At 41.9% G+C, this 23,347-nt stretch overlaps 1 protein-coding gene across 1 annotated transcript in view; it reads left to right on the plus strand.

Moving 5' to 3' along the window:
* The first annotated feature begins 436 nt into the window (after nucleotides 1–436).
* Nucleotides 437–23,347, plus strand: part of FAM83A (family with sequence similarity 83 member A) — a 40,980-nt gene continuing 18,069 nt past the window's right edge. Inside the window, exons 1-3 of the mRNA XM_069957136.1 lie at nucleotides 437–1,114; nucleotides 9,796–9,963; nucleotides 12,755–12,879. Of these exons, the coding sequence (XP_069813237.1) occupies nucleotides 629–1,114; nucleotides 9,796–9,963; nucleotides 12,755–12,879 (779 nt within the window). The 5' untranslated portion in view covers nucleotides 437–628. The remainder of the gene's footprint in view (nucleotides 1,115–9,795; nucleotides 9,964–12,754; nucleotides 12,880–23,347) is intronic.

The raw sequence follows: 23,347 nt of genomic DNA on the forward strand, positions 1-23,347 counted from the left end.
TCAGTTTTTTCTTATGCAATGCTTCTAAGAAACCAGGATTTTTAAAGTGCCATTTGATGTTCTGCGCCATAATTTTCTATTATTTCAACAATCATAAAGCGAGACAGTTAGTCCTGATTTACAGCCGCATACTTTGCATCAGTCCAATGTCAGTTTAACAAGTTTTCTGCATTTATTGTTCCGAGTATCTTTTTTTGTTTCCAGAAAAAAAAAGTCGAATTGTTGACTATTTTTGACAACTTTGTTGTAGGCCTCGAGCCGAAGCGGCTCATACCGGTGCAATTATCTGCTCCATTGACATGTTACACAACTGAGCTCTGTGTGAGTCTACATGACAGCGAGAGTGACAGAGGGGAGTTGCAGAAGCACTGGTGTAGCCCACAGGTATAAGGCGTGTCTCCACCTAGATAAGGCAGATTACAGGGCTGTCACTTCCCCTCTGATCCCAGCTCTGCTGCCTTTGTAAGAAGCATTTTTTTACAGTTTACGGGGCTGCTGGGATGAAGTGAAAATTTCTGCCTGACATGTTATGGCGAGGTTCTCCTGAACTTTTATACTGAGAGAGTCTTTCAAGAAAGCTGCTGGAAACCTTGACAGAACCTTCAGGACTTATCGAAAACCACAAAATATGAATAGGTCTAAGGCACTGGGGAAAATAAAGAGAAGACTTGAAGAAGCTAAGAACAAGTGGGCAAGGCTGAGCAAGCCGGAGTTCTGCCACAATGAGAGCGCCAGGTTGGCGACAGATGCCCTCTTGGATGGTGGATCCGATGACTATCAAAAAGTCCTCACAGAAGAAGGAGAGGTGGACTTCTTATCAAAGCAAGAGATTCAGTATATCCTGGACAACAAGAAGGAACCCTACTATGCCAATGATAGCCACACGGAGAATGGTGAGAATGGGTCGGTGCACAATGGCAATAATTCCCACCAGTCCGAAAGTTATTACCCCATTAATTCAGATAAGAGTGAGATCGCCACGCCGCTCCACAACTGGAGCTCAGACGAGAAGCCTTATCTGAAGGACAAGTCCAGCGCCACCGTGTACTTCCAAACTGATAAGACCAATAACATTCGGGAGACCATCAGGAGGAGTATACACCGGACCGGTCAGGTAAGTGCACGTACACTCTATTGAACTATGGCATGCATTTTAGCATGTAGCAGAAGGGAATTTCTTAGTATAAAGCTAGGTTTAACAGCATTCCTATGTAAAACTACAGATGACGGTATGGAAGATCAAGATATATTACAAATTTAGCTCAGCTACCTCTGTTGCATATTCTACACTATATAAGACTTTGTTGACTTAAAAATCGACAAAGGGGTTTTTCCCTAATGACAACTTATAAGAGGGGTCTGAGACCCCCCATCAATCACACAATGGTCTATTGTTCCCTAGGACCCTCCATTTATTGCCAGTAGGCCCGCTAAATGCTACTTATCAAAAATGTCATTATACCAGGTAAAAATTATGATCGAGGGAAAGGAGGCTAAAATCGTACGATGGGTTAAATTGGGTTTTAGGGGATAGTTCATGGACTAGGCCTACCTGCAGTCCTGTGTAACACCACATACAACTCACTGTAATACCGCAATGACATGCCAAACATTAAAGTCAAGCTCATCCAGCTCTGCTACATCTGTCCATGAATGTAAATGGTACAAATGACATGTCAGGAATAATCACTGCCCCGAAGGGACACGACATTAGTTGATTAACATGAGGCCACCAAGATGTATAGGTCAATGCCATAACCCCAGGGTAAAGCAGGTGAAAAACCTGAACAGGTCCTTACAGGATTGTTATGGGATCAGGGTTAAACATCCCACCGCGTCAGGGTCGGTTCAGCACTAACTATATACTGGCCCCGGGGTGTAACGTCCTTTTACCCAGGGATAATAGCAATAATCTTGACAATTACCATTGTGATAAGGATCACATATACAGATCAAAGGGCCTAGGATCTAGGACCGGTCCTGTGACCCTAACCCCCATCATGGCTCCATTTTTTGGGTTTTGGGTGATGAATGATAAAACTTTCCCTACAGCAGTTGACATATAATACGAATAACTCTTTGCCCTTTCGTCCTTCCCCTCCCCATAACAAATACAGGGACGCTTGGCCTCGTAAAGCGGGTGGTGGGAGGGAGAGATGACTGATAGCAAAGCGATCATTTGTCCGTCAGTTATCAAAGGTGTATGGCTGCTTTCCTCCCCTTCTCACACATGTACCCGGGGGGGTACATATAAGCTGCAGTACTGATCCTGCTGGGTGGGCACTACCTATAAGCTCACCACCCCTGGCATCATTCCTGGCTCCCAAACCCTTGGGAAGAAAGCCACAACATAGATACATTAACACATATACAGATGGAAGCTATATGTCTGTCCATTGACTCATGTGTCAATTTATCAATATTTAAAAAATTTCCGAAGCCATCTTAGGGTTAGTTCAAAATACAAAAAACCCCTATACCCGTAAGATTCTCTCTATTGCCCATGACAACCAATCAGAGGTCAGCTTTTATGTTACCGGAGCAATATGAGAAGTTAAAGCTGAGCTGTGATTGGTTGCTATGGGCAACAAAGAGAATCTTACTATAAAGCAGCATGATAAATCTCCATAGCAACCAATAACCGAGCAGCTTTCATTTAAAAAAAAGAGCAGAATACGAAGTAAAACCTGCTCTGTGATTGGTCGCGAGGGATTTCTTGTTTTCTTGTGGTACCAACCGAAAAATTCTATCCTAATATAAACTTTGTAAAATGTCGGCCAAAAATAGTTTTTTTGTCGTGTATTTGACCTTATGGCGTATATAGTTTCACATACCATTTTATATATACGTCTGTCCAAGAGTTCCAATCCACAAAAATATGAAGAGCTCACATTACATTCAATGACCCGTGTACCCTGTTAGCTTGGCACACACATATATGGGGACTCTCCATAGTAGGATATATGGTGATAATGACCAAATGTTCCTTTAAGTACAGTAAAGGTCTTATTATATGGGCCCTGCTGCTGAGTAATCTCCTTGGCACTCGTTCACATAACCTATTACAGCGACTGATCGGTAGTGATCGCTCCTGCCCACCCTTTGCAGCAATCAGTCCTCTATTACACGGGGAGATGTGCAGGTGACGGACGATTACTTTTTTGTCAGGTCAAAACAACCCCATCAGCCGACGGACAATCATTTGCAATATGGTCTTTATAAAAAGGAGAGTGCAGGTAAAGGTGGGTGAACCAGTCACCGACCAATGCCTGTATGGAAAGGCCGAAGAGTAAAAGATGAGTTTTGAGGGCACATATGGAGCTTTGGGTATTAGATATGAGTCTGATTTTTTAGGGCAGGGATGGGGAACCTTCAGCCCTCCGGCTGTTGCAAAGCTACAATTCCCATCATGCCTGGACAGCCAGAGCTATAGCTTTAGGCATGATGGGGGTTGTAGTTTTTCACCAGCTGGAGGGCCACAGATTTGCCACCTGTGTATCATTAGGTGATCACCTCTTACATTGTGCATAGGCGGAGGGCCAAAGGTTCCCCATCCCTGTTCTATAGGGTAACATATTCCATATATCTGGTGCAGCTCAGGTAAAGTCCTAAAGACGGGAGTGAGAGGTGCGGATTATGGAGGACGTGGCGTAAGTCAATTCATTGATAATAACCTGCACATCAATGGGAATGTGAGGGTGACTGTTTATAGGCCACATGAACAATTGTAACTGACCAAGTCTTGTACATGATCTTACTAATCATTACTCATTTGTGGCCCTACATCAGGGCCCTTACTGAGTGGCCTGCGAACAGAGGACATGGCACCTGGTTATAACTGGGAGGTTATCTATAGAGATAACTAGACATTTACAACAACATCTAATGTGTTAGGCTGGGTTCACACTACCTTTTTGCACTCCGTTTAACTGACTCTGTTTTTAACCCCTTAACGACATGGGGCGTACATTTATGCCCCCGCAGCCTGGGCCTTGGCGCAAACGGGCGTAAATGTACGTCCTGCCGGGGTACCTGGCTATGGAGCTGGCTCAAGAGCTAAGCTCGCCCCATAGCGGGTGAGGACCGGCTGCTATCTGCAGCCAGGCCCTCACCCTCAATGGCTGGGGGGCCACGATTTTGCGGCTGCCCACCATTAACCCTTTAAACGCTGCGGCATATAGATGCTCACATATAAATGCTCAGATATAGATGCTCACATATAGGCGCTCACTTATAGAGGCTCAGGTATAGATAGTGATCGGGACCCCCGCAGCGATGGCATGGCCTGACTGAGGTCTCCATGCAGTCAGATCTTCAGTCTTCTGATAGAGTCAGCCACAGGCCACTGGCAGGCTCTATCGGAAGATTGCAGATAACACAGTGATCGGTGTCTGTAATCAAATGTATGTATGTAAAAGTCCCTTAAAGGGACTATAAAAGTGTAAAAAAAAATAAAACAATAAAAGTTTTAAAAAAATGTCCCAAAGCCCCTCCCCCAATAAAAGTGAAAATCACCCCCCTTCCCATTTCATACACAAAACACATAAAAATAATAAAGCTAATTAACATATAATATACCGTAGCGTGCGTAATTGTCCGATCTATTAGAATAAAACAACATTGTTCCCGCACAGTGAACAGCGTGAACAAAAAACGGTAAAAAAAACACATAAATTGCTTTTTTTAAATTACATATATACGTTATACATACATTGATGTATAAAAAAATTAATAAAAAGCGATCAATATGTCTGATCTAGAAAAAAAATGTTACTAATAAAAAATAGAGATCATGGCACAAAAAATGATGCCCCATACGACCCCGTAGATGAAAAAAAAATAAAAGCGCTATAAGAGTTACAATAGGACCATTTTAAATATACCTATTTGCAAAAAAAAAGAGTTTTACTGCTAATGAAAATGGTAAAACGTTAGAAAACATGCATATTACTGTGTTCAGACCGACCTATAGAATAAAGAAAAAATGTCAGTTTTACTGTAAAGTGCATAACGTCAACATGGAAGCCCCCCAAATTTGCGGAATCAATTTTTTGACCCAAATTCACCCCATAGATTATATTTTGGGGGTTCCGTCATTCATTTTATGGCAGATTGAAAGGTTTCATTACAAAGTACACTTGATCCTGAAAAAAACAAACCATCACATGGCCCTGTAGGTGGAAAAATTAAAGAGTTATGGGTCTTAGAAGGCGAGGAGGAAAAAACTAAAACGCAAAAGTGACAATTGGCCCGGTCCTTAAGGTCATTTCAGGCTCTGTCCTTAAGGGGTTAAACCTAGCCTCCTGCATGTCTGACATTGAAGTATTACATAAAGCTTTCCCCCACCCAGTACAGATAATCCTCGGGGAGGCAGCGCAGCACATTGACACCGTGTACTGTACATCCTGCAGGAGTAATATCATTGCTCTCATTGGTGGTAGTGACGCACCGCGGCCTCTATTCAGTCCTGGAATCACTTGTTGCATAAAAACTACGATTCACTTTCCAATGTCACCTCAGCACAGGATTCCCCTGTTCCATACCCTCTAATAGATTTAGGGGCTCTTGCTCCTGTGTCCCCATCAGAAAGAACCCACTCTACATTTAAACAGGATTTAAAAAGAAAAAAACATGGCTCATTTCTTCCAAGAATAGCGCCATTTTTGTCCTCAGTTTGGGTACGGTTCAGTCTCATTGAAGTGAATGTAGCCAAGTTGTAATACCACCCAAAACCAAGGTTTGTTTTTTTTTTTTTTTTAAATCTTGGATAACACCTTTATCCCAATATCCCGCTAATAACAGTTATCAACAGACTAGGGGATGCCTAGCTAATTGGTGGTAATCTGACTGCTGGGACCCCCACCTATCATGAGAATCAGGACTCTTGACCCCAGAGTGAATAAAGTGACGGTAGGCATGTTGGACCACTGCTCTATTCCTTCACTGTCGAAGTCCAGGCGATTTTAAGAAACTTTATAACTTTTTGGGTTTATTAGCCGAAAAATGCATTTTTATCAAGAAAAAGCAGTTTGAAGCTCTCCCCTGTCTTCATGGTTCTCTTATGGAGAGGGGAGGGGTTGAGGGAGATAAGGGACCAAAACAGGACAACAAAGAGTTAATTTACAGCTACATCACCGGGCTATCTCTTCTGAAGTCAGCACTAACCTCTCTGACCTCTGAATACCGGCTTTCACACAGGTCCCGCTGTGTAATTCTTTGTTCTCTGCTCTCTGCTGGTGACTAATCTACCATCTCCCTCCTCCCCCCTCCCCTCTCCATAGAACAGACAGGCCCTGACTGATGTAAAAGAGTCGATATTTCCTGATAATGAGCAATGAATGAAAAAAAAAGACAGTGACACTTTAAGGAAATGATTCAACAGAAGTTTTTGCCCTATGGTGATTTCCAGCCCATGGAGCTTATATCTGCCTCCAGAAATAAGTTATACTAAGGGTGGGTTCACACTATGGAATCCGCACGGATTAGTTCCATCGGATTCCGCTGCTCGTACCTATTCACGGCGGCGCGCATATCCGCCCATCCCATAGACTCAATTCTACATTGACATGACATTTCTACATGACATGTCATTTCTTTAGGCGGATGGCAGAATTCACCCGACTATAGAATGGTGTCTATGTGACGGGCGGAGATGCGCGCCGGAATCCGACGTAACTTATCTGCACGGACTGCATAGTGATAACCCACCCTAAGGATGTAAGCTTTATTCTCTTATTCTGTATGTTCATGTCAACTATAGTAAGCGAATAAAGAAAAGCCTAAAAAAAATATGCAGAGATAATGGTGCCATTGTTCAGCCGCTAATTTATCAGTCATTTACATATATCTATAGATTAAGGATCGATCCCATTGTATAAATGTATAATGCAAAATATATACAAAGTACACAGTCATTAGAATGGATCTGTTGTTCTATGATATTATCATGTGGGAACCCTGACACAAGTGAGTGGCGCAATCTCACCAAACCCAGAACAAAAACTATATGATGGATGAGTCTGTAAGTGAAGAGATTGGGTGGTGACCAGAAGAAGAGTAAGACATGGCAAAATAAGCAAGCACCCTCTCTACCTGTCATGCCTGCCTGTCCACCATAACTCTACCACAGTTATGGGCCTACAACAATCTAGACCAGACGTGTCAAAGTTGGGGCTTCCAGCTGTTGCCAAACTACAATTATAGTTTCGTATTTTGACAACAACTGGAGGGCCGCGAGTTTGACAAACCTGGTTAAGAATTTATTTTCTCTTATAAGATATATTATACATTTTCTTACATTCTCTTGTACTATTGATTTATTCATGGTTTGCTGACTCTTCAAGCCTAGTACTCTTTTGCTTCACTGGTCACACACTGGGGGGAACCCGACTGGGCCACAGTAGTCCTCCCCCATAGTAGTGCCACAAATACTGGACTTCCTGCCTACAGCCTCCTACAGGGAATCCTAAGCTAGGCTATATACAATGCACATTAATGACAGCTGTCAAACAGGGGCCATGTATACATCATAACTTCCTTAATGGCACAGCAAGCTATATTTTTGTCACCATGGCCCCGGGCACACTTTACAAGTATATGAATATATCATGTGTAATCACGTGTAATACTGGGCTATTAGTCACAATGATGTATGGAGTTTACCATAGAGAAAGATCATGGGGCCCTTGGACTGATGGACATATGGGGTGGCTCCTATCTTCTATATTGATTTTTTTTTGTCTATATAAATATATCTAAATGCAAAGCTGTTGCATTGTTTTGCCAGAGAGTTGCGCTACCAGTAGGACCAACCATAAAAAACATACTTATTCAGTTGTAGCATGGGAACCTTTAGGGTCTCCCCAGTTCCCTTACACCCAAAAGCTGTTGTCTGTCCTGGAGGCGCTGTCACCTTGACATGTCAGGGTCTGAGTGTTCAGACTGCGGCCGATCAGGAGAGTGACAGGTACATTATATATTAGCCGGAGCAGGGTAATATACTGATCACGTCTCAGAGCAGCCATATACTTTGCCTCTTCCCCTATGTTACATGAGTGACCTCAGTTGTTTAGAATGGAAGATGACACAGAGAATGCAGGACTACAGGTAATGCCGGCCATAAGTCAGAGGCATAACATGAAGCTGTGTGCTGGGGCCCAGTGTGGAGCAAATCACCTAATATATGCTTAGCTGCTGCGCAACCTCATAATACACACCCCGGCTGCTAAAGAACATCATCATACACACTCCAGCTGCTGCAGAACATCATCATACACACCCAAGCTGCTGCAGAACATCATCATACACACCCCGGCTGCTGTAGAACATCATCATACACACCCCAGCTGCTGCAGAACATCATCATACACACCCCAGCTGCTGCAGAATATCATCATACACACCCCAGCTGCTGCAGAACATAATCATACACACCCCAGCTGCTGCAGAACCTCATAACACACCTCAGCTGCTGCATAACATCGTCGCACAAACCTCAGCTTTTGCAGAACATGGGCCTACAACAATCTAGACCAGACGTGTCAAAGGTGGGGCCTTCCAGCTGTTGCAAAACTACAATTGTAGTTTTGTAGTTTGACAACAGCTGGAGCGCCGTGAGTTTGACAAACCTGGTTAAGAATTTATTTTCTCTTATAAGATATATTATACATTTTCTTACATTCTTACATCATACACACCCAAGCTGCTGCATAACATCATCATACACACCCAAGCTGCTGCAGAACATCATCATACACACCCCAGCTGCTGCAGAACATCATCATACACACCCCAGCTGCTGCAGAACATCATCATACACACCCCAGCTGCTGCAGAATATCATCATACACACCCAAGCTGCTGAAGAATATCATCATACACACCCAAGCTGCTGCAGAACATCATCATACACACCCCAGCTGCTGCAGAACATCATCATACACACCCCAGCTGCTGCAGAACCTCATAACACACTTCAGCTGCTGCATAACATCGTCACACACACACCTCAGCTTTTGCAGAACATCATCATACACACCTCAGCTGCTGCAGAGCCTCATCGTACACACCTCAACTACTGCAGAACCTCATACTACACACCTTAGCTGCTGCAGAACCTCATCATACACACCCCAGCTGCTGCAGAACCTCATCTTACACACCTCAGCTGCTGTAGAGAATTATAATACACACCATCCTGAGGTGTGTTTTATGATGTTCTGCTCTGGCTAAGATGTGTATTATATTCTGCAGCAGCTGAGGGGTATTATGAGGTTCTGCAGCAGCTGAGGGGTATTATGAGGTTCTGCAGCAGCTGAGGTGTGTATTATGAGGTTCTGAAGCAGCTGGGGCGTGTAATATGAGGTTCTGAAGCAGCTGGGGTGTGTAATATGAGGTTCTGCAGCAGCTGAGGTGTGTATTATGATGTTCTGAAGCAGCTTGGGCGTGTAATATGAGGTTCTGCAGCAGCTGAGTTGTGTATTATGTTTTGCAGCAGCTGGGGTGTATTATGATGTTCTGCAGCAGCTGGGGTAAGTATTAATAATTATTTTTATAAGTGTTATTTCCACTGTTAACAATGCTCCCCTTGGAGATCTGTGGCCTCATGAGACCCCCTGATAATATTCTCAGATAACATTGGGGGTTGCCATTATCTCATATATATTGTACGGTAAATTGTCCCTTCTAGAACCTCCAAACACATCTCTCTAGAGAACCATTAGGATAAGTATTAGTGATCTTTTCTCACCTGTATTACGATACGAGAACCTAATCCCATTGTCACATTGTGTCCAGGTCATCGCTATAATGATGGACGAATTCACCGACGCCGAGATACTGTGTGATATATTAGAAGCCACGAACAAAAGAAACGTGTTTGTCTACCTGCTTCTTGACGCCAGCAAAATCCAGCCATTTATAGACATGTGCGAGAAACTACAAGTCAAAGACGTGCACCTCAAGGTACGGGAGTAATCCACCATCATTCTTATATCATGTCTTCAAAGCAAACTTTTAATATGTTGCTGCCTATTCTTACCTCACCACGTTCCCCCAGTGTCCTGCTACGTAATTTTGGGTCCCCAAGCGATCCCACCTCTCCCAAGACTGACTTATCTGGGGATGTTAGCCCACTCATCCAATCACTGGCCCAGATGGCACAGCGCCACCTCTGTCTATGTCAGGAACTGTCCAGAGAAGGATTTTCTATGGGGATTGTCCTCGGGTTGTGTGTGATATTGCAACTGTGCTCCATTTATGTCAATGAGGCTGAGTTGCAATACCACACAGAAACTGACAAACCGATAAAGAAACTGAACCTCAAAATTATCTCAATATGAAAAAATCTTTATTAGTTAAAAAACACATATAAAAAGACAGAAACAGGAAGGAAGCAATGAATCACGACTGAAAAGATGTTAAGAACAAAACGACAACGAACATACAAGCAGGTAAAGCAGGTGGACCACATAGGGTGTGATACAAATAAAGATAAAATTGGTACTTTATCCAGTAAAAATGGAAGAACACTCACCTATATATTGTACAAAAGCAATAAATATAAAGTGCCAACAAAGTAACAAGGGTATATTGGCACTTTATATTTATTGCTTTTGTACAATATATAGGTGAGTGTTCTTCCATTTTTACTGGATAAAGTACCAATTTTATCTTTATTTGTATCACACCCTATGTGGTCCACCTGCTTTACCTGCTTGTATGTTCGTTGTCGTTTTGTTCTTAATATCTTTTCAGTCGTGATTCATTGCTTCCTTCCTGTTTCTGTCTTTTTATATGTGTTTTTTAACTAATAAAGATTTTTTCATATTGAGATAATTTTGAGGTTCAGTTGTTGTTTCTTTATCGGTTTGTTAGTTCCTGACTAGAACCCAATATGTGTGCTTTAGGCTATGTTCACACAACGTATGAGACCGGCCGTTCCGTGACCCTGGCCGGGTCATGGGACAGCCGGTCTCTGGCCAGGTGATCTTTCCGGCCGCAGAGCTCTGATGCGGGCGCATCAGCGTGCAAACGCATCAGAGCTTACCATAGCACACAGCTGGAGCCGCTCGCTTCACTGTGTGAACTGACAGGTCTTTCTGCGGCTGGAATTCACTGAATTCCGGCCGCAGAAAACTGACCTGTCAGTTTTTTCCGGCAGCATATGGGATCCCGGCCGGAGCGTATACAATGTGTGTACGCTCCGGCTGGGATCCCATTGCAAATAAGGCATTGTCCACACCGCAAAACTACGGCCGTAGTTCTGCGGCGAGAACTACGGCCGTAGTTTTACGTTGTGTGAACATAGCCTTAATATGTAAACACTTAGCCCCTCATCTATAGCACGAGAATACTAATGTCATAGGTTGAGGGCAATCTGCCTAGCTTAATTTTGGTGCACATAGAAACTAAGAACAAGTGTGTCGTTGTATTTGTAAGAATACAACACCACCATGTTTTTCTGTTCCTGGACAACCCCTTTAAGTCTACCAAACATATAAGAACCCCACAACTTGTCTTAGGCTAGGTTCACACAGCGTTTTCAGCATCCGTTTAACGGATTAGTTTTTTGCAAAAAAAAACGGATGCATTTGTGTGCATCTGTTTTTGATCCGTTTTTCCATTGACTTCCATTATAAAACAAACGGATCAAAACGGATGCGTTTTTTTTACGCACAATAAAGTACTGTTGACACTACTTTTTTGACGGATCCATTAAACGGATGCTGGAAACGCAGTGTGAACCCAGCCTTAACAGGAAGAAAAATAAATGTGACCTCTGTGCTTTCACCTGTCTCAGTTATTGTTGTTATAGGGAACCAATCACAGCGAAAATGCCCCTAATGAATCCCCTAAGGAAACGTGCTGGTATATCACCCAGAAAGCTTCCCAAACATATACAAGACCACGGGTAAACAGCTCACCCTTCTCCCAGAGGAACTCAGACATGTTTCGGGCTATGCGCCCTTATACGTGCCACGTAGGCGCATAGCCCAAAACATGTAGGTGTTACAACAACTATGGAGTGTTTTTAATTGAGTCTTCAATAAACTTCGTTAAATGAGCAACTGGATCTGGAGCTGGACATCCCTCTTTTCCTGCTTCCCAAACATCCCCCTGTACCCTCTGTGCCCTCTTTGATTACACCGCAATCTTACTTTAATCAAGTCCCGGGCTATATGCTAATTGCGGGCACGGTGGGCTGATCTAGCCACGGTCCTGGGCGGTTGCAAGCGCTGTAATCACGCCCAGAGGGGCGTGATTGAAAGACCTGCGTTCTGCTGAGGTCACCCAAGGCCTGTGTTCCGCACCGCACTGACGTCTTTAGCACGCCACGCATGTGCTGTATGGCGGGAGAAGACGCTGATGTACTGCGCATGCGCGGGGTGCTAAGGACGTCCGCGCCCCCCACGACGTGGAACGCAGGCCCCAGGTGACATCAGAGGAACACAGTTCTTTCAATCACAACCCTCTGGGCGTGATTACAGCGCTCACAACCGCCCAGGACCGTGACTAGGTCAGCCCACCGTGACTACTTGCCCAAAATTAGCATACAGCGCGGGACTTGATAAAAGTAAGATTGCGGTGTAATCAAGGAGGGGACGGAGGGTACAGGGGGATGTTTGGGAAGCGTGCTGGGTGATGTACCAGCACAATTCCTTGTCATTAGGGGCATTTTTGCCGTGATTGGTTCCCTTTATGTTGTATCCCATGGATTTCATACTCGTCCTTATGCCTCATGTCCTATTTGCAGAACATATCCGTCAGGAGCGTCACTGGAGAAGTTTACTGTGCAAAATCGGGCAGGAAGTTTTCTGGACAAATTCATGAAAAGTTTATCATATCTGACTGGAGGTTTGTCCTCTCTGGATCATACAGGTACAAGACCCTCTGTTTCTGTATTCTTTATGTTTCCATTGTGGTAGATGGAAGGAGACGTCTTCATTTAGGGCTATATGGGAAAATACCCCCTTACCAGAGCAGGGCCTTGTACCCATTACCAGGAAGCTGAAAGAATACTGTAATTTGTGGTGGCATGTCCCAAAACCACTGTGTCATGGCGGCATCCAAAGCTGTCCAGGCTTTTCTAGTTGTACCGCCAGCCAGGGCCACGCCATGCCCATGTAGGTGCTTTATCTTAAGCAATAACCTTCTCCGACTACATGAAGAGACACGTTAGAAGATGCTGGCCAGCCAACTGTACCTACACATTCTGTAGAGCAGTGTGATCGGTTCCCATTGATAAGATGAAGCAATCCATACATACTTAGCAACAGTCCCGATTTTGCCAGGACAATCCTGTGAATTGGACCACTAAAGGGGCAGTGTTTATATGAAAGTATTTTGGGGGTTTCTAGGCATGGCATTGGGGCAAACGTAATAGAAAACTATGGAAGTGTGTGCCATCTCTTTTTGAATGGTGTGTGTCGAAGTGCGGGTTTATAGCAGGTATTAGCTACTCCATGTTTTCCAGGTAGTCCTTAGGCTGCATCTACCTTCTCCAGGAAGTGGGATTCAAATGTCAATCGTTCGGTTTCGAGCAAACCCGAACTTTTGGCAGGTTCCCTCATCTCTAGCTACTGGTTTATCCTAAGAAAAGCTGTACCCTCGGCCTCTGGGTTATGTTGTGAGATTAGAAGACTGGGCGGTGACTATTGGCAGGTGACAGAAAACACAACTAGGCAGGTGGCAGCCCACATCCCAGGATGTCTGTTTGGACCTGCCCCTTTAAGGCCACTCTCACATGGCCTATATTCAATAGGGGTAACTACAGCATTTAGAGTTTTTACCAGGAAATTACAGCAGGTTGTGTCTTACCAGTGTTCCTTTGCACCTATCATCGTGAGCAATGCATCTGAGGGTCCATGTTAAGCTCCTCCCCCATGACTACCAAGACACTTGCATAACTTTAAGAGGAACTATTAGCAGGTTAAACAAATCTTACCTGCTGATATCTCCTTAGAGGGCACGGAGCACTGAGGATTTAGGTATTTCTGTTACCTTCATCCTCAGTGTTATTCCTGTGCTGTTAGCTGTAAAATTCCTCTGCTGGTAAGCTGTTATGAGCACTGGGGGGCCCTTCTAATGATTATCAATGAAGGGGGTGGTCCGGATCGATGCTCAGGGCCCCCCCCCCCTTCCCGTGCAACAAGTTAGGGTGGACACGCCGTAGGCCCCTTCACAACCAACCAATGGGGAAGAAGAATGAAGCCACCTGACCTGGTAAGAATGCATCCTCACCGGGTCAATAAAAATGCTAATACTCTTAGAAAATTGTGAAAAAAATCCTACAACTAAAATGACCTCTATGTCTTGACAATTTGATTCGAACCCAGGTGGCGGCCATATTGTGTTTCCATTAGAGGAGACCGAGAGTGAATCGGGGTGTCACCATCTTGGAAATTAGATATACATAATTATTCTTATCAGAAATAATAAGTTATAATTCCTAGGTGCTGAGGTCCCATCCATCAGATCCAGCTCCGGCCGGTTTATCCTCCTTCTATGGAGATGTAGATAATATTTAATACATGATGATGATACACGGCCCTGTAAAAAATGTGTGAAAGGAAACATCAAAGGCCCTTTGTGATCTGGAAGTTAACATAGAAAACACCTATTATCCTGCTCCGTGTTCCTGGAGAACATGTATAATTTATGAGGCTCGGTGGGCGCGGACGCTGCAGGTGCTGGGCGTGTGATCTGTGTGGTAGCCCGCGCCCGCTCACAGCCTCGTGGTTACAGATATTTACTCTTCACCAACATAAAATGCTGACTGGGCACCAAGGTCAAAGAAAATTCCATTGATAGAAAAGAAAATATTGGCGTTTCATGCGTTCATTGTGTTCATTTTTGAACAGAAATCCACTTCATATCATATGTGCGGTAATTTGACGCCATGAAGAGATTGTACAAGATTAGAGAAAATAGCTGAAACAGTGCCACACTTGTCCGTAGGTTGTGTCTGGTATTGCAGCTTAGCTCCATTGACATGAAGGTGGCTGAGCTGCAATACCAAATTCAAACTATGCACAAAAGAGGCACTGTTGCTAGAAGGAGGGGACTATGGGGGAGATTTACTAAGGAGTCTAATGTGTGCAACTATTCTAATGCAGATTGGTGTGTATTTTGTTCTAATATCTTGTGACTGATTCATTAAAATGTATCACTGCCATAGTAAATGTATCTAATTAAAAAGGCGCAAATATGAAAAAATTGCGCAATTTTATTCACCTGGTACTGACCAGACGTAAGCCTGCGCCTGTTTATGCGACTTTTTAAAAAGTCCCAAATGACAAATTTGGCGCTAATCCCGGATAATGCAAACTTTTGGGTGAATACTTAAAACAGGCAGATTAAAAAAAAAAAAGTTGCATCTAAAAAATATTCACCTGTTGAATACTGGGTTATAAATAGAACTTAGACTAAAAATGGGTGAAAAATGCAATTATTTACCGAAAATTAGGCGTAAAACCCTTATAAATGTCCCCCAATATTTTAGTTTTCTTTTAACCTTGTACAACGTAATAGCCCGGCTGAGTAATTGCTCGCTCAGCCAGTCAGTGACCGAGGTGGTGTCCCACCCCAGTCACTGATTGGCTGAGCGGGCAGTGGTAACAAAATACCGAATTGCCAGAATTGTGTATTCTTATAAAAAAAATTATGAAAAAACAGTACGATTTTTTGCCAAAATTATACCAGTAAGTACAAGCAAAAATGTGCAACACTCCCCCCCAACAAAAAAATCAACTAAAAAAAGGTATAGAGATTTAAAATCTTTTTTTTTTTAATTTTCAATTTTTTAATAATAGTAAAACATGATGGAAACTATACGAATCACAGATTGTTGTAATTGTAGCAACCTAATAAGTACACATAATATACCAATTTTATCTACAGTGAACGGCATAAAAATAAACCCTCCCAGGTTTTTATTTTTATTTATTTTTTTCAATTTAAATTTTTTTTTCCTTCTGGTCTTCAAGTATAGTTATGTGAAGGGAATCATTACAAAGTACAATTAATCATGCAAAAAAACTGGCTGTGTAGATGAGCACATAAAATGTATGGCTCTTAGAAGGAAAGGAGATTTAAAAAATTTTCCTTTTTCATAAATTTTCTTTTTTTTTCCAATAATACATTTTCTTGTGATGAATAATTTAGATCATTATAATGATCATTTTACTATTAAAATAATAAAAGAAAAATTGCCCGTAATAACCTCAATTTAGCCAAAGTACATAACCCGCGGCCAGTGATTTATATGAGAACTCCTGGAGCCGGCGTTTATACCGCTTCAGAGCTGGATCCTGTAATATGGTATAATCACTAGATCGTGTGCCCCGGGGAGACTCTTTAATGGATATAATAGCAGGATAGGTGTAGGGTTGGTATGTAACAAAGCTATAAACTACACTCCTATCGAAAGTAAGAAGGTTTATGCGAAGAACAGAATTTGAATGTTCTTTTGTGTATCTGTATATACAGTATATATTATGTATACCAACCCTATGGGGTTCACGCAAGATACAGGTCTCCAGCCTACCTGTCTTTCAGTTCATTGTAGAATATTAAGAATTCATACCTGCAAAAAAAAGTACACATCTACGTCAAGACAGATAAAAATCCATCGGCCAAAATCTACGGCTCATTGGCTCATGGAAGATCTGATGGTTGACATAAACTGCCCATCCCTATAGGACTTTGATCAGCCAATCAGTGGGATTCAAACAAGATCAAAGAGGCAAATGATTGGTCGAGTTCTGCCAATCAGCAAATTCCCACCTGGCCAACCACATTCTTGGTTGACAACAGTTTTCCGTGGGTAATTTTCAAATGATGGTTGGCCGGAATGGCCAAATTTGGCCATTTTGTTCAATGTTTATGTGTATTGCCAGATATTGAAGTGAAAATTTTTAGTCAGTCATTTTTTGTAGGGTCTATGAACAATCTGACACCTGGCAGTCCCTAATGTGCACGGGGCGCTGAGGAGAAGGGTATGTCTCCTACCTTCCTCCTTGGCGCCATTCTCGTGGAGTTAGCAGTAGAGATGAGCGAACCGGGTTCGGGTTCGAGTCGATCCGAACCCGAATGTTCGCTATTTGATTAGCTGGGGCTGCTAAACTTGAAAAAAGCTCTAAGGTTGTCTGGAAAACATGGATACAGCCAATGACTTTATCCATGATTTCCACATAGCCTTAGGGCTTTATCCAAGTTCAGCAGCCGCCGCTAATCAAATGCCGAAAGTTCGGGTTCGGATCGACTCGAGCATGCTCCAGGTTCGCTCATCTCTAGTTAGCAGTTAAATCTACAGCCCAGAGCACCGTTAGTAGCACTTCCCTGTCCCCAGAGCGCCGATGGGGGCAGGGCAGTGCTTTAGGGGGCTATCAGCAGGTTAGATTCATTCATTCCCTTTAAACAAATGTAGAACGATCAGACTCAAGCACACTCTAGTTGCGCTCATCTCTATTCTTCACGCGATCACTGATGATGGACGATTGAGTTGTATATTCTTACAGACTCTTGCATTTTATCTATTTAGACCTGCGTGACTGTTCGTATCACTTTTTTTTCCCAGCGGGTCTTCATCCCACGATTGCTTTGTCTTGTTATTCTAAAAATTTCATAAAGAATTTCTTAAAAATTGCTCAATACAAAAATACGCATTGTTTTATTGTTTCGAAAAAATGCCAAAATAGTGTATGAATCGGAATAATCCTCCTTAAAATGTCATTTTGTTTTATAGTAGATTGTAAATTTAGGTCTGGAGGTAAATCTAGTTGGTACATAACTCAGATTCCTTACATCTCTGTTAACCCCTTAGTAATGTACATAAATAATAAATATCAGTAAAACTTTTTCCCCTCTAAATTCCAGCAGTCTTAACTTTTTTTTTTCTTCTTACGAGTAGCTGTAGGACAAGTTGTTGTTTTTTTTGTGTTTTTTTGCTTTTTTTATTTTTTTAACCATTTTAGGGTACATTTATTGTACTAAATTACTTTGAGTACATTTAAAAAAAAAAAAAAATCTAATAATTTGCCTAGAAAAACAAAATTTATTTTGTGAGCCTTTGCAAATGCAGCAATACCAAATATCAACTTTTTTTTAAAATATATATATATATTTTACTGGGGTTTTTATTTTTTTTATTTTAGTGTCACTAAATTTTGAGACCTTTAAACTTTTTTTTGCTTTTTCCTCAACTGAGCCTTATGAGGACTTGTTTTTCATGAGAAGTGGTGTGGTCTTTATTAGTACTATTTTTGGGTACATATAATATGTTATTAGTTACATGATCCATTCTATCTGGCTATAATGACTTGTTAACCTTTTTGTCCTGGATTATTCTGATCATGGCAATACCGTGTATGGCTATGTTCACACAACCTCAAAAATGGAGAAAAAACATCCGATTTCGCTATTTAAAAAAATGGCTGTTCTTGCAGCAATTTAACTAACTTCTATGCAATTGCATTGAAGTCAATGGGAAGACGGACGTCCTATGCACACAATGCATTGGAAAACAGACGTTTTTGCCGCGGACGTCAAAATAATGAACCTGAACATTATTTTCGGACGTCTTTTCCAAACAGTGGACGTTTTTTATTAGTTGTTCACACACAGTTCTTTTTTTGTAACCGTTCTTTCTCCGTTTTTACTATTAAATTCAATGGACTTTTAAATTAAGACACACCCAAAGGGCAATTAGTAACCCCAAACTAAAATAATGTGCAAACATCAGTCATTGCACTAAGGGGAGGCAGGCTGCTAAAAAACGTCTGTTATTTTAGACTCAAAATAACGGACGTCATTTTAAACTGAGCTGAAAAAAACGTTGTGTGAACATAGCCTATGTGTGTTATTTTTACAGTTTTCCTGTAAAAAAAACAAAAACAAAAAAAACCCACTTTTTAAGTATTTAGGGTTTTTTACTGTGCACTTTTTATAAATAATTTTACTTTTTCACTTCTTTTTTTTTAGTACTCTATGGTTGCTTGGGTAATAAATGCTTTGTTATAACTCGGTATAACACTTCAAGGCTATGTTCACACATAATATTTCCGTCAGTCTTTAGTCAAAAACCCGGGAGTGGCATGAAAAAGGGAAAACTGTCAAAATCTTTCCATTGTAATTTTGTCCTGTCAGTTCCACTCATGATTTTAGGTGAAAAAAGACTAACGGAAATTACGTGTGTGTGAACATAGCTGAATACTGCACAAACAGACCTGGTTCGCATAAAACTGACAGAAATTGCCAAAAAATTGCCAAAAATATTTAGTAAACCAAAAACATGCCAGGCTAGGCAAAAAGAAAAAAAAAACTTTAGGACTTGGGCCATTCAATGAAGGTCATGAAACCATGATTTCTCCTAAACTTAGGCAAACAAAAAAGATTTTTCACGGAGGTATAACTTTAACCGTATGGGCCCTAATGCAAAAGATCAGCTTGGCCCCTTTCCTACCTTCAATTAGCCACAACCAGTAATAATGTCCTTTTTTGCCCTTGCATATTAATAATGGCCCCTTTGTGTCCCTAGAAAATTGCAAAACGCATACGCGCCCTGATCCCATGATGAGCAGAATGACTGAAGCCTTTTTGGTCTATAACAATATGCCGTGCATGGTCCTTTGGGGCCCTGTTCCAACTGTGACCACTGCAACCCCTATGCTACACCACTGATTTCATGATCATCTTCCACTAAGGCTGGTTCCATCTTCTTCTAAGGCTGGTTCCATCTTCTTCTAAGGCTGGTTCCATCTTCTTCTAAGGCTGGTTCCATCTTCTTCTAAGGCTGGTTCCATCTTCCACTAAGGCTGGTTCCATCTTCTTCTAAGGCTGGTTCCATCATCTTCTAAGGCTGGTTCCATCTTCCACTAAGGCTGGTTCCATCTTCTTATATGGCTGGTTCCATCTTCTTATAAGGTTGGTTCCATCTTGATGCTCTGCAACCTAACGCAGTCTGTGCACTGGTCTATTCCAGACCGCCTCCCATCACACCTGTCGTAGCTCCAGGGTTCCTCATGCCTGGATGGATGACACTAAATAAACTGGCCGTCAATTTTTCACAGTCGAGTTACAGTACGGACAACAAAGTTAATGTCAGAACCTGCCAAATACATGGGAAGATCATATGTTGCATTTTTTCCCAGGATGGGACCTCCGGCTGTAGCTCCGTTTATAGAAAAGGCTTCCCGGAGAACCCATTCTTGACATTGATTGAATCACCTGCACAAGTCGCTACCCTGGGTTCTCCGGGGGAGATGCCTAGGGCTCTGGTGGTGTTATGAACCCATAGAAGACTGGGCTTGTGTAGTAGTAGAAGATAGATATTGTTGTCAGTGTTCTACCACGATGGCTCCCATCTTCAATCATATTCAAGATAGAACCCATATTGCTGTATCCATTTTGGAAAATGTACAGAAAAAAGTGGTCAACCACATTTTTTTGTACATTACAAAATCTAAAAAAAAATAAAAAAAAAAGTCAATGGAAAACGGATCAAAACGTGTGATATACAACAGTATCCATTTTACCATCCTTTTTTTTTTTCATAGAATGGATACATTAAACGGATAGCAAAATTGTAATATGAACCTACCCTAAGGGTACTCTTACACGGAACGATAATCGTCCCGTTTCGGCCGATTATCACTCCGTGTAATAAATACAACGATCAGCCTGCAGCCTGGATAGGTAAAGTATATAGTTTAAGCAAGGGCTGCAAGGACAACGGTGACGATGTCCTTGCAGCCCTTGTTAAAAGATTATCAGGCCGTGTAATAGGCCCAGTAAACGAGCGCCGATCTAGCAGATCGGCGCACGTTTACAGGTATTATCGGGCCCCCATCGGCCCGTGTAATACCACCCTAAGTCTATGTACACACAACGGGGGAGATTTATCAAACATGGTGTAGAGTAGAATTGTCTTTGTTGCCCCTAGCAACCAATCAGATTCCCCCTTTCATTCCTTACAGCTGCTTTGAAAAATGAAAGGTGGAATCTGATTGGTTGCTAGGGGCAACTGAGCCAGTTTCACTTTACACCAGTTTGATAAATCTCCCCCAATGTTTTTTAACCTCATTAATTAAAAAAACTGCTGTTTTTACAGGTACAATGAGTCTCAGGCCATGTTCACACATAGTATTTTGGTGAGTATTTAGGTCAGTGCTTTTAGTAGAGATGAGCGAAGCAGACGGAAATTAGTTTCACGAGCTTTGCGAATTTCCTGTCAAACTCCTTAAGATTTGCGAACTGAATCTTAACGAATTTCATTACAACAGCCCAAATATTGTAGCTACAATACTGGGACTATTACAGAAGGGCGAATTTGTTAAAGCATGTGGTTGTAAAAGTGTCAAAAGTCGGAAAATCACAAATAAAATAAAAAATCAGCCGGTCACTCATCCAATTTCCTCCATTCCTCTCCTCTCTGTCCCTATATCGCTCTGTTAGTCTCTCCTTGCTCTGCTGTAACTGCCTGCTGCCATCCTGCTCTCTCCTCCACACACAGCTGACTGGCCATCTCCATTACCGAACCTCCTTATATAGAGGGGGAGGTGCTGACATCACAGAGGGGCCTGCAGCTGATTGGACAGGAGCTAAGGATTATGCTTAAACCCTTTCTCCCGCCCAGTGACACTCCAGAGAGGATGTGCGGCCGCCATTTTGTTTTTTTGCAAATTTCCGTAATGAATCGGTGGAAGTTCACAGAACGAAGCAAATTGACAGCGCAATTCACATCGAATCTTTATTGCCGGATTTGCTTCACTCACCTCTAGTTTTTACCAAAACCAGGAATAGAAAAACTTTAATAGAAAGATTTGACCCACTCCCGCTTTTGGTTAAAAAATACTGACCGAAATACTATGTGTGAACATAGCCTAAAACTTAGATTTTTTCTGGTGGTTGGAACTTTCTTGAATTAGAATTTTTGCAATTTATGGTACAATGCTATTTGCAGCTGTTACAAAAACTGTTTTTAAGACATCTAAAACATCTTTAAAAAAAAAGTCAAAACACGGTGTGTGTACACAGCCTTAGTTTTAGCCTGGTTTCATATAGAATTCCATTACACTCACAGGTATTTATAGCAGACAGGTGAAGAAGTGAGGAGTCAGGGGCTGGGAAGCCTCAGGATGAAACTGAGATGAATGAGATATTGCTTCATATACCAACAACCCACAACATGTACAGAATATTAATCAGTGTTTTAGATAATTTAGTGGGGCAGGAATGCGGCATGGCCATTGTTTTAGTATGTTGTAGTATGTTGTACTTTTACTAGCAAGTATTCCTTATATACAGACTGTAAATGCTTTGGGGGAATATATCCATTCTGGAGTTCCATATGCTCTTATCTGAAATTACCCCTGCGAGGCAGCCTAACAAATCTATGCCAGCTCCAAGCCCGAAGATGCCCTCTTAAAGGAAAAATCCAACCTTTTTTTTTCTTTTAAATCAACTGGTTTCATAAAGTTATACAGATTTGTAATTTACTTCTATTTAATAATCTCAAATCTTCCAGTATTTATCAGCTGACGTATGTCCTGCAGGAAGTAGTGGATTCTTTCCTGACACAGTGCTCTCTGCTGCCACCCCTGTCCTTGTCAGGAACTGTCCAGAGCAGGAGAGGTTTTCTATGGGGATTTGCTAATTCTCTGGACAGTTCCTGACATGGGCAGAGGTGGAATAAGAGAGCAGACTGGAAAGAATACACCACTTCCTGCAGGACATTTTGAACATTTGAGATTATAAAATAGAAGTAATTTACAAATCTATATAACTTTCTAACACTAGTTGATTTGAAAAAAAAAAACAAAAAACATTTTTTGCTGGAGTACCCCTTTAAAGGTGACATTTGGGGCAACGCTTACAGAAACCCCACTACTTTTATGACCCGATTTTCAGGATTGTCCTGGCCAAATCAGGACTGCTGTCAAGTAAAATGGCCAAAAGGAATATCCTTCTCACATTACAGAGGAACCTGAGCACATAGATGGTGGTCACCTTGCTGTTATATGTGGCTGTTGCTAGGCAACTGACCAACCAGTTCTAGGGGCCTGTTCTTATAAACCACAAAACTATATCCAGGTATATATTAAAAAATTACAAAACCCAACAACAGGTTTTAAGGCCTCAAGTACATCTGTTTTCCCATACCACATATTTCTGTGTGGAAAAAAATGGTGCCATGTGGTAAATTTCAAATGTTCTTCTCCTAGAAGTTGATGGATATGGTGCCACATGGAGGCACTATACACCGGTACATGTGATCCCTATAGGTAATATAGACCTTTAGGGACCCCATACTCAGACCTGACTTGAAGCCATATTGTAGTTGATAATC

Source organism: Dendropsophus ebraccatus, chromosome 2 (assembly GCF_027789765.1).
Source record: "Dendropsophus ebraccatus isolate aDenEbr1 chromosome 2, aDenEbr1.pat, whole genome shotgun sequence".
NCBI classification, from domain to species: domain Eukaryota; kingdom Metazoa; phylum Chordata; class Amphibia; order Anura; family Hylidae; genus Dendropsophus; species Dendropsophus ebraccatus.